This window comes from Sarcophilus harrisii, chromosome 4 (assembly GCF_902635505.1).
Source record: "Sarcophilus harrisii chromosome 4, mSarHar1.11, whole genome shotgun sequence".
NCBI lineage: Eukaryota > Metazoa > Chordata > Mammalia > Dasyuromorphia > Dasyuridae > Sarcophilus > Sarcophilus harrisii.
In genome coordinates, this window is record NC_045429.1 from 382,192,243 (window position 1) to 382,205,180 (window position 12,938).

Below are 12,938 nucleotides of genomic sequence, written 5' to 3' on the forward strand. Positions count from 1 at the left end.
TTAATTATTCTATTAATTATACAATTAAATATTTGTTTTTAAAACATTTTGACTATATTCTTTTCACAGTCAAAAATTACTTTTCTAATAATATTTCTAATGCAATGATTGCCCAAATATCATAATAAAAAATTTAGAAACATTAATAACATATATAACATCATGTACTTAAAATTTGAAACAATATACATATAGATTTAACATATATTTTAACATGTATTGGACTACCTGCCATATAGGGAAGGAGGAAGACGGAAGGTGTAATGGGCTGAAAATGAACTGATGCACGAGGTCTAAGCACTTAAGGCTAATTACCAATTGGACAATACTCTATTAGTATATTCTTGGAGAAAGAATGGCCCTGCCCACTACTCTGTGCAAGTTTGATCTGTTGTATAGGAGATTGGGTGGAGGATTTAGGGGGGTGGAGAAAGCCAGAGTCACTCCTGGTAGATTTGTGTCCCAATTGCTCTCACTTCGTATTGCCATTCCATTCACGTCCACAAAAAATAAAGATCAAGGACTTTTGCTGATCCTGACTCTGGCTGATTCTAAAGTATCCTGGGTGCTAACACTGTCTTCACAGTAAGGAGCAGATAATTTGGAACAGAAGGCTTTGCAAAGGTCAGTGTTGAAAAATTACCCATGCATATGTTTTGTAAATAAAAAGCTTAAAAAAAAAAGCTTTAATTAAAAAAAAAGATTATAGATGGCTTTAATTTCTTTATCTGAAAGTTGTCTGTTCATATACTTTGATCAATTGGGGAATGACTTGTATTCTTATAAATTTGACATAACTCTCTTTTAGAAATGAGACCTTTATCAGAAACAATGCCTGCAAAAATTTTATCCCATCTTTCTGCTTCCTTTATAATCTTGGCTACATTTGTTTTGTTTTGTAAAATCTTTTTAATTTAATGTAATCAAAGTATATGAACAGACAACTTTCACATAAAGAAATTAAAGCCATCTATAATCATATGAATAAATGTTTAAAATCACCATTGATTAGTGAAATGCAAATTAAAGCAACTTTGAGCCACCACTTCATACCTAATGAGATTGGCTAAGATGACGACAAAAGAGGATAAATATTGGAGGGGATGTGGGAAAAGTGTACCACTAATGCACTGTTATTGGAGTTGTGAATTGATCCAGCTGTTCTGGGGACCAATTTGGAAAGGGCTATGAAACTATGCATAACTTTTGATCCAGCAGTGTCACTACTGGGTCTATATCCCAAAAAAATAATAAAAAAGGGAAAAGAGCCCACATTTGCAAAAATGTTGCAAGTAGCTCTTTTTGTGGTGATAAGGAATTGGAAATTGAGCAGATGTCTATTCATTAGGGAATCCCTGAATAAGTATATAAATGTAATAGAATCTTATTATTCTATTAAAAAATAATGAGTAATCTGATTTCAGAGAAGCCTGAAAAGACTTACATGAAATGATGCTGAGTGAAGTGAGCAGAACCAGGAAAACATTGTACACAGAAACAGCAAAATTATGTGATGAAAAACTCAACTATGATAGACTTAGCTCTTCTCAGCAATAGAATGATCTAAGACAATTCCAATAGTCTTGAGATAGAAAAAGCTCCCTGCATCCAGAAACAGAACTATGGAGATTGAATGTGTATTGAAGCATACTATTTTCACCATGGTTTTTTGGTTTGCTTTTTCTTTCTCATGGAACGTACTACCTATATCAGATTGATTATGGTTTTGAGGAGGAAGAATATAAGGAATGAAGAGAGAAAAAAAATTGGAACTAAAATCTTGCAAAAATGAATATTGAAAACTTTACATGTAATTGAAAAAAATAAAATATTGAAATTAAAAAACACATGCAGCTGCCCTTTTCTATCCTTGGGTTGGCATACATTTTGGCTGCCCTACCTTCCAATTGATACCTGCCATCGTATTTTGGGACACATTAACTTTTGGCCACTCCTTAGGAGTGGGCTGGCACATATAATTAGGAAAGGAGTATGTAAAATCATGGGTTCACATATTTATCATTAGTAGCTAAATTCAGTACAGTATATGTTTAAGCCAAAGGCCAAAGAAGGCAACGTGAAAAGAGATATTCGTTTATTTATCAACTATTCTCCAGACGCAAAGTCTGTGATTCTTCAGACTCACACTCTTCCTCAATCATTGATGTAATCCACCCCCAAATTTACAAGTGAAGAAGCTGAAGCCCAAAGTGAGGAAATAATTTGTGAAAGATCTTGGAACACAACTTTTTCCCCATTTTCTCACTCCCCCACCCCCAACCCCGGGAAAGTATAGCACCTCCCTAAGACACCAAGTTTCTTCCCAGTTTTGGTATTAATTGAATGGAAAGAGTTCCCACAATCTCAATAATTGGTAGTGTTTTTAATCACTGCAGGGTAGATTTTGCTTCCTCTTCTCCTCCCTCCCACCCCGATCAAACCCCGTAATTTCACTGAGGAGAGGAGCTTCTCCCCACCACAGCTACAAGACAATAAATCATCTGGAGTCAGTGATTTACCCAGAATCACGCAGCCCTTTAGAATGGAAGGTGGAACTTGTACTAAGCTTAGCCCGACTTCGAGGCCGGTAGTCCTTTATTCTGCTTCTCTAGTCTAGTCCATAATACGTTAATAACGCTCGTTCAGATGCTGAGGCTTTACCAGAAAACTTACAAGTCAACTAGCCCGCTTCATTCTGTATAAATTCCACTAGTCCTTTCCCTCAGAAACTTCAAAGTAATGTCTCTTTCCCACAATGAGAGCCTCGTGGCTAACACGGCTGTAGGTTACACGGACATCCAACCTCTAGGTTTCATGACACTACTAGGTGCCCGCCTTTTTGCCAGTGAAAGGGGATCGAATGCTAACTACTGTGCTTTGATTTTGCTCTCTCCCTTCCCCGACGCAGCGGAAGGCAACGGCTGGGAGCGAGGTTCCCAATGAGCTCTTGGCCTCGCGGCCGGTCTGTTGGGCGCAGCTTGCCGACTTCAGATGCGGCAAGAAAACGCAGCCGCGGCCGCTATAACATAAGGTTATTCCTCGCCATGTTTTGGAAGAAAGTCGTAGCTGCGGGAGTGTTATTACTGCTGGGTTACAGCTCAGCTTTGTGGAGGTAACGGATTAACCTGGGGCAAGGGGTGAGCGATTTCTCTCCGGGAGCTGCAGGCGGCTCTTGCGCGCCGTGGGAAACTTGGGCATCAAATGGGTTCAGTTCAATTCATTTTTATTTATTTCCCTTCTGTTCCATATCGAAGATAGAGGAGAAAGGCGCTGATCTTAGTACTCCTATCCCGATGACCCCATTTCCGTATTAAGCTTTCCTTTTCCTCAGAACTCATCCTTCTGCAAACAGTTGAAAAAATGGAATCAAACAATGAGATTTAAGTGTGAACAGCACCAATATACCTAATTTAATTAAAAATCCGTGGGAGAACGGAGCTCTTCAGTGCTTTATATAAAAAAGGAAGGAGCTATCAGACTAAGGCACACACGCACACACACACACACACACACACTCACTCACTCACTCACTCACTCACTCCGTCAATTCTTCGAGGGGAGAAACGGTTTTGCCTTTGCACTTCAGCGATCACTTATAAAATACTAGTCGACTATTTCACAGGATTGTTTTGAAGATGAAACAAGATGATGTAAATCATCTCTGTCTCACTGAAACCCTAACGCACCCTTTCTGGCTAGTAATAGGCAGGAAAAAGTGAGGGGTAGGTGAACGGGAGATTTCCTTACCCAGTGAATCCCCCTGTGTTCTAAGTACTGAAATGGTTATCAGTTTATCTTTACTTATATAAAGTGAAACCTGTAAATATCAGTTGCTCGATGTTTTTTTTTTCCCTGAGATCTATCATAAAAGGATAAATAAGCCGATAACTTTATTATATATCTTTTTATTCTGAGTTTAATGCATATTCAGCCTAATATCCTTTAGCATTTAGGACTAGAATTCTGGGTGGAGAACTCAACTTCAGAATGATCCTTGAGAAAAGAAAAGCTACATCTTTAGTGTTAAAAAAAAATCCAGCTATAGTCAGAATATTATACTTGCTAAGGCAAGACAGAAAAGAGTACTTAGTCACATTAGGAAGATCTTCAACAAAAGTAGAGTCTCATAACCATTTTCTGGGCAACTTATCTTCCATTCTTGGCAGAGGACCTTTACAAAATCCGATTTTACCAAGAAAATAAAGGTGAGTTGTCTGGTTTCTCCTACCCCAGATTTCAATATCTCTACATCTTTATCCATACTCCTATTCCCCTATTCTTTAATTTTTAAGGAAGCAAGATCGTTGAGGGCAGGAAATAATTTGTATTCCCAGTATCTTGCAAGCAATAGGTGCTTAAATGAATGTTTTGGGGGTGGTTTTTCTTTTGGTTGATTTGGCCCTTCTTTGCCAAGATTAATTCTCCTTGTGCTCTGGATCAAATCTCTTTCTGTTTCCCTTCCCTTTGTTCCCTTTGTTCTATCTGCAGTCCATCCTGAAGTCTCTTCTTCTCAATTGTCAAGAAATATCTTTAAAAACTTCCTGTGAGGCTGTGAAAATGGAGAGCAGGGTTCTATACAAGGGATGCTTCAAAGGTAGAAGAAGTGATGTGATTAATTTACAGGGTAAATGAAATGAGATTAGAGAGAGATATCAAAAATTGTGAGTCTGTACATGAACTGATGCTGAGTGAAATGAGCAGGACCAGGAGATCATTATATACTTCAACAATAATACTATATGATGATCAATTCTAATGGACGTGGCTCTGTCTTCAACAATGAGATGAACTAAATCAGTTCCAATAGTGCAGTAATGAATAGAACCAGCTACACCCAACGAAAGAACTCTGGGAAATGAGTATGAACCACTACATAGAATTCCCAATCCCTCTATTTTTGTCCACCTGCATTTTTTATTTCCTTCACAGGTTAATTGTACATTATTTCAAAGTCTGATTCTTCTTGTGCAGCAAAATAACTGTATGGACATGTATATATATATATATATATATATATATATATATATATATATATATATTGTGTTTAACATATACTTTAACATATTTAACATGTATTGGTCTACCTGCCATCTGGGGGAGGGAGTGGGAGGAAGGGGGGGGGGAATTGCAATTGTCAATGCATATATCTTGTAAATAAAAAGCTATAATAATAATAAAAATAATAAAAGAATTGTGAGTCTGCCTAACCCAAAATATCAGGATGTTAGCATAAAGGTAATAGAGGTTTGGAAGAGAAGAGAGTTTGGGGAGAAAAAAAGTGAGTTCTGTTTGGACCATACTAAATTTAAAATGCCTATGGAGCATACACTTTCAGATGTCCAGTAGGCAATTGATGATTCCAGACTGGAGATCAGGAAAGTAGCTTGGTGGGAAATGAATCCATGGGAACCTGATAGGATTACCAACTAAGATAGTATAGGAGGACAAGAGGACCCTGGACAGACCCTTAGGGGACATCTATTCTTAGTGTTGATGACTTGGACAAAGATCCAGCAAAAGAGACTCAGAAGTAATCAGAAGAACCAGGCTAGAGAAAAAAAATGTCATGAAAAATAGAATGTATTCAAAAGAAATGATTAGTAGTGTCAAAGGCTGCAGAGAGGTCAAGGAAGATGAAGATTGAGAAGTTCATTACATTTGACAATGAAGACATTATTGGCAACTTTGAAGAGAGCAGTTTCAGTTCCATGATGAGGTCAGAAGACAAACTAAAGAGTTAAAAGAGAATGAGAAATAACTTTACAAAAGGGGAAAGGGAGAGGGGAGTGGCTACCTTTCCCTGCAGTTGAGATGAAGATCTCCTATACTAATATTATTGTACTGCAATAGTGCTACCTCTTTTCCTTATTTCGCTTGATTCTTTATGTCCTTTACTTTTCCACATGGATTTTGTTACTTTTTTCTGATTCTGTAAAATACCTCTTTGATAATTTATACTGATATGGCATTAAATTAACTTTCATTCCTATTGTCATGTTCCTGCTATTTAATAGTGAACATTCCTTCAGCAATTTAGATTCTTTATTTCTTTAAGAACTTTATAATTATATCTATGGAAATATTTTATGTGATTTGGTAGATTGATGCCCAAGTATTTTATTCATTTCATATAGATTTGGAATGAGATTTTGTTTCATATTATTTGTCTCTTGGTCCCTATTATTTTGCAACTTTGCTGAAGCAATTGTCTCAATATCTTTACTGATTCCCCAGGATTTAAAAAAAAAAATCATGTCATTAGTAAATAGAAATAGATTTATCTCCTCTTTACCTATCTTTATATTTTAATTTCTATTATCTTATTGCTATTTTTAGCATTTACAGAATAGTATCTGATAATAGTGAGGGAAGCAGGCATCCTTGCTTCATTCCTTTCTTGGAAAAACTTGTGTGTACTCATTTCATATTTGCTTATTTGGGGTTTTGGATACATACTTTTTATGATATTAAAAAAGTTCCTCTATGCCTATATAGTCTGTGAGTTGTTTGGGATAGGGGGAGAGGTTGTACTTTATCAAAGGCTTTTTCCCCATCTTTTTTGATAATCATGTAGCTTTGAATGCTTTTGTTTTTAATATGATTATACTGATTGTTCTGAATTAGAGCTATCATTGCATGCCTGGTCTAAATACAATTCAATTATGATAAATGATTTCTTTGATGATCAATGTACTCTGATAGGAATTAATTTTAAAAATTTTAAATTGATATTCATTGATATTATTCTATAGTATTCCTATACTTTATCCTTCCCTAGTTTAAGTATTAGGACTATATTTGTCTCATTAAAAAGAATATGGTAGTATGCTTTCTTCAATTTTTGAGAATCATTACTTGAGAGTATTAGTACCAACTATTCTTTAACAGTTTAATAGAATTGTCTAGTGAATCCATCAGAACCAGGGTTTTTGTTGCTATTGTTATTATTGTTTTTATTTGGTAGTCTTTTAATAACTAGTTCTACTGTTTTTCTGGGATTGGATTATTTACAACATCTATTTCATTTATTGTTTGAGGATATTCCTACTTTTTTGTGTATCTCTTTTTGGTAGCATTTAATTGCATAGTATACTGGTTCTGATCATTCTTTCCATTTCCTTTAGTTTTGTTGTGATTTACCTTGTTTATTTGCTCTTTTGTTGGTTTCTTTTGTCCTCTTTTTAAAAAATCAAATTGAGTAAAGGTTTATCAATATTATTAGTCTTATCATTTCTATAGTTTTAGGGGATGTCCAGTTAATTTCTTCTCTAATATTTAATACCTGCTATTTTGTGATCATTTTAGGTTGGTTTATTTGTTGACTTGTTATTTTTTAAATGGCTATCTAGTCTATTAATCCTTTCTTTTTATCTTTTGTTAGTATTATATTTGTGGGGATAAAATTTCCACCTGAAATTGCTTTAGCTGCACTCCAGAAATATGATGTATTATTTCATCATTATCTTTTTTTCTCATAATTATTAATTGTTTTTATGATTTCTTCTTTAACCTATTCATTATTTAAATTTTTATTAGATGTCCATTTGGATCTGTGTCTTTTATTCATGCTTTCTGAACTGATTGCTATTATTTATCTCTGCGATCTATAAAGAATGTTTACCAATTTGTTTACATTTGTTTGCAATAATTGTGCTCTAATAGATATTTTATAATAATTCCATGTGATTTGAGAAATATATATGTACATATATATATATAATATATATTCTTTAGCAGTGTTGAGTTGCCATAAGGGTTTTTAAATTTTTAGTTTCTCCAGCAATTTGTTCAATTCTTTATTTGTCCTTTTGTTTATCTTTCTGGTAGATTTGTTGAAAACAGAGAGCATTGAAATATCCTGTCACTCTTATATTCCTGCCTTCATGTAGTTCAGTTAATTTTTCCTTTATTAATTTGGAAAGTAAGGCATTTATAGAATATGGTTAATATTGATATCTGCTTCCACTTATTCAGAGACTCCCAAGGACTAATGCTGGTTTGCTGGTTCAAGGCCGGGCTAGAAGATTAACCTTTATTCTCACCTTGATGAAACAAATCTTTCTTGCTGACCTAAGTTGTCTTTGCCTGGAAAATTGTTCTGCTCCATTTTTTAATGTGTTCTGATTTTCTAAAAGTTGTTTAGAGTCATTGTTTAAAGGTATTTGGAGAAATTTGGGGGAGAGCTCCTCTGCTATCTTGGCTCCCCCTACCTTTCTTTATATCTCCTTGATTTTAGTATTGGAACAATATTTGTCTCATAGGATATTTTGGTAGGATACCTTCTTTGTTTCTGCAACTAATTTTTGTAATATTGGAGTTAATTATTAGAATATTTGATTGAATTCACTTATTGGGTGATAATTTTTTTCTTTTGGAGTCATTTCCTCACTTGTCCAGTTTCTTTTTTTTTTCCCTGAAATTGGATTATTTAAGTAGTATATTTCTTGCCAACTTGAGCCATTTTTGAAAGCAAATATTGATCTATTTCATTTAATTTATTTGTCATTAATTTAGCAAAATAGTTTCAAATTCCTCCTTAGGTATTATAATACATTCTCTCTTTCATTTTAGATTTAGATTTTAGGAAAATTCATACTTTGATTTTCCTTTAAATGTCTTTTTCAAATCAAAGTAGCTAATTTGACAATTCAGCTCCAACTTTTATTTATCAGCCCAATGTTTTTTGTTGTTGTTGTTGTTGTTGGTAGTGGTGGTGATAGTTTTATTTATCTCTTTTCTCTCCTTCAGAATTTCTATTTCTTCATTTGTCACTTTTCCAGTTTTAAAAAGAATATATATGCTCAATTTGTTGATCTCTTAATTCTCTTTTGTTATGCATTTATACAGTGCTTTAAGATTTGTGAAGTACTTTACCAATATTTCATCTTAATAATAATGTTTTAGAGATCTCATTCAAGAAAACTCACTTATTATTTGGAATATAAATCAATAAAAAAGTTTAGTCTGTACATGTTACATGTTGAAGCTTTTTATTTTCAAAACATATGCAAGGATAATTTTTCACCACTGACTCTTGAAAACCTTGTGTTCCAATTCCCCCCCCCACCTTTTGCTTACCCCCCTGTTAAATGGCAAGTAATCCAATATATGTTAAACATGATAAAAATATATGTAAAACCAATATAGGCATATGTATTTATACAATTATCTTGCTGTACAAGAATCATATTAAAAAGGGAAAAAATGAGAAAATAAAATTCAAGCAAACAACAACAAAAGAAGTGAAAATGCTATGTTGTGATCCACACTCAGTTCTCATAAGCCTCTCTTTGAGTATATATGGTTCTTATCACAAGATTATTGGAAATGGCCTGAATCTAGATATATATTTCTCTTTGGAATAAGTGGGCTTCTGAATATGAGCCATTTTCTACAAGTACATGAAATAAATAGAAAATACATTGTCATGCTTGATAATCAATTGATAATCAGTTATTGGTTTGGGGGGCCATTTATGGTTCTTCAGGGGAGGATAGATAGAAACTTTATAATCTTCTAATCTACCACTGACCATGGTAATAGTGTAAGAAAGGATGGACTCTGTTTATCTTTTGGTTTGCCTTGGAAAAAACTCAATAAAAGAAGAGAAAGCATAGGAGTAAAATATGATAGTTCCCTTGAAATTGAGATTTATTCTAAAATGCCATTACTCATATCAAGAAAAGATAAATACAGTCCCATTCTTTCTGTAAGTTTTTTTTTTCCTCTGTTAAGATCTCATAGAGAGATCTTATGATACAGATATTTTTGTATTGTTATATTAATATTTTCTTCAGTAAATTTATTGTTTCTATAATTTATTTAATTTTTGATCCACTCATGCTTTAGGATTGTATAGTCCCCAATTATATTGGAATCCTTTAAATTTCTCTTTATTAGTTATATATTTTTACATGTGTTATGATTAGTAAAGGATATATTAAAATTTTTCTTTTTGTTTATGGCTTTTTTGTGTGTGTTAGCACATGGTCAGATTTTAAAGATACCATTCAAAGTACTCTTTTTTGAAAAAAAAATTGTTTATTAAAAAAAAAAGACAGAAAAAGAAACTAAAATGAAACAGAACATTGTCATGTTCCCAGCAGAATATCAGGGAAGATTCAAAAGATATATCAATAAATTACCAGTTCAAGAAAGGATATATAGTAGAAGAAATTATATCCATAAATTGTAGAGAGCTGAAACTCTGAATAGGTGTACTTGAATCAGACAACTGAGCACTTAAAACTAATTACCTATTTGATATGAGACAATGACTCTATTAGCATATGCTTGGATAAATGGCTTTTCTCACAGTTGATGCTGGCTGAATGTTTGGTGTTAAGAGAATCATAGGCAAGGATTAGAAGGTAGGGTGAGAGAGGTCAGAGTGACTTGGCAGCAGGACTAGGAGGAGAGAGACTCGAGATTCTGGACTCCAGAACTGAGGAAAGATCTTTGGCAATCCTTGTGGGAGCTTGTCTACATCCTCCACTTCTTCCCCTAAAGACCAAGGACTTTAATTCATCCTGACTCTGGCTTACCCTGAAACCCTCCAGGGAGCTAGCCCGTACTTTACAATAAGTGTCTATCTTTTCTTTGCTTCCTTGTAGGCTGCTGTTTTATCTCTGCTGTGTACTTTTTACTTTATTCTCTTTTCCCCATTTCATCCTCTCTTACCTCTCTCAAGCAGATTATAGTTAATTGTAGTTATATTTACATATATATATATATGGAGATATATACATATACATACCCCTACCCACCCCATCTACACCCCCACACACATACATCTAAATTCACACCCATAAACCACACATATCTATATCTATATATACATATATAGCATAACATGCACACATATATTCAAACACACACACATATATATCCACACACACATTTACTCACATGTAAACATGAATCTACAATAATATTAGTATAACTGACATATTAGATTCCTCTTTTGATTGAATCTTTAAGTTTGATTTTGTCTAGGATCAATGATTACTAGTCATATTTTTTTCCCCAGTAAATTCTACTCCTGATCCTTGTTGTAGTGTTTATATATAATTCTTTTTTTAACCTATCCCTACCAATTCTTCTGCTTTAATTCTGCTCCTTAACTTGCACTCAGGAATCCCTTTCTTATCTTCTTCCTTACCTTTTGCTTCCCCTTCTGCTCATTCCTTTATTTCTTTATAGATTTTGAAGGGTGCTATACTCTTTCTAATATATAGATAATGTTGCCTATTTAACCCATATCTGATGTGAAGAGGTTTTCAGAACCATGAGCCTTCCCTCCCTTCTAATCTATTCTTCCTCTGTATTTTATTTGATATAACATAATCATTATTTTTACCTTTTCCTAAGCAGTTTTGCTTTTTAGAGTCAGATTATATTTAACTCTGCCCAATCTTTCATTTTGAGCTATCCAATTGTTAGTCAATCTTAAATATATAGTATGAATTTCCATGTACAAAACATAAATAATTTATCCATGTTAAGTTCCTTAAAATTGATCTTTGATATTGGCTTTTATATTGAATTTTCTGTTTTGATTGATACAAAGTCCTGAAAATCTGCAAATTTATTGAATATCTATTTTATTCTCAATTCAGGATTACAGATAATTTTGCTAGATATCTTTTTGGCCCTAGCCAAAATTGTCAGTAAATATGATTTATTGTAGCTGCTGCTAAGTCTTGTAAAATTCTAATTGTACCTCCACAATATTTGAATTGTCCTTTTTTTTGTTTCTTGCAACATTTTCTCTTTGATCTGGGGGTTTCAAAATTTGGCAATAATATTCCTGTGTGTTTTCTGCATAGGATCTCTTTGAGTGGTGATGGGTGAATTTTTTTTTATTTCTACTTTTCCCTTATGTTCTATCACTCCAGGGCAATTTTCTTAGATTGTTTCTTGAATTATTGTGTCAAGGTTCTTTTTTTTGGTCACACTTTCAGGTAGTCCAATTATTTTTATATTTTCTCTTTTTCATTTGTTCTTCGGATATATTGTTTTTCTTATAAGATGTTTCATATTCTGTTCTATTCTCTTTATTCTTGATATTCTGTTTTGTTATTTCTTGCTTTCATAGCTTTACTGGCTTCCCCTTGCCCAATTCTAATTTTCAAAGAGTTATCTTCATCTTTAAGACTGCAGCTCCTTTTCTAATTGATTAATCTTTTTTCATAGTTTTTTTGCTTTCTTGGATGGTTTTTATTTTAGTATTTTTCTCAATGTCTTTCATTATGATTTTTGAATTCTTTTTTAAGTTCTTCTATAAATCTCTCTAGGCAGGAGCCATTTAATGTTACTCTTTGGGGGTAGAAGAAGCTTTATTTGCTTGTGTTCTCCTCTGAAGATGAACTCCACTCTTCCCTATTCCCATGATAAATTTCTATGGTTAGTTTCTTCTTTGCAAGCTCATTTAATATATATATATATATATATATATATATATATATATATATCAAAATGCTTGCTAGCATAAACACTTCTAATCCTTGTTTAGAGGATGATACCTCTAGCTTCATTTCATTTCTCCCCTCTGACCCCAAACCAAAAGCTCCATTCTCCTATAGGTGCCCATAGCCAACAGCATCCTGCTCCACTGCTTCTGTATTCACCAAGAGGGCTGGTTCTTTCTTGTCCAGTGCCAGAGGTAAAAGTTCCTGTGTCTGAAGCTGAGGCTCCAGTCTGACTCAACTTGCACCAGAGCTTCCCCACTTGGAGTTTCTAAAAAGTTACCCTGGAGGTGTTTGCACTTCACTTTGGTTGATCCCCAGTCTAGAGTCTTTCATCAGATCTTCTTGAGTTGTACCTGAAGGACCCTGTTCTACCCCAAGTCCTCTTAATTTTTCACCAGTCTATGTTCATCCTAAGTACAAATTTGTTCTGTTTGTAGGGCAATCTGAAGAGCTTGAAATGTACTCATC

General features: G+C 33.8%; 1 protein-coding gene across 8 annotated transcripts in view; it reads left to right on the forward strand.

Annotated features, from left to right (window-relative positions):
* Window positions 1-2,563: 2,563 nt before the first annotated feature.
* Window positions 2,564-12,938, forward strand: part of CATSPERE (catsper channel auxiliary subunit epsilon) — a 183,207-nt gene continuing 172,832 nt past the window's right edge. For 6 of the 8 annotated variants that reach the window (XM_031966977.1, XM_031966976.1, XM_031966979.1 and 3 more), the window contains exon 1: window positions 2,567-3,112. In XM_031966977.1, coding sequence (XP_031822837.1) covers window positions 2,940-3,112 — 173 coding nt within the window. In that variant the 5' untranslated portion in view covers window positions 2,567-2,939. Of the gene's footprint in view, window positions 3,113-12,938 lie in introns of all 8 variants that reach the window. The other 2 variants (XM_031966983.1, XM_031966978.1) reach the window with 2 other exon arrangements.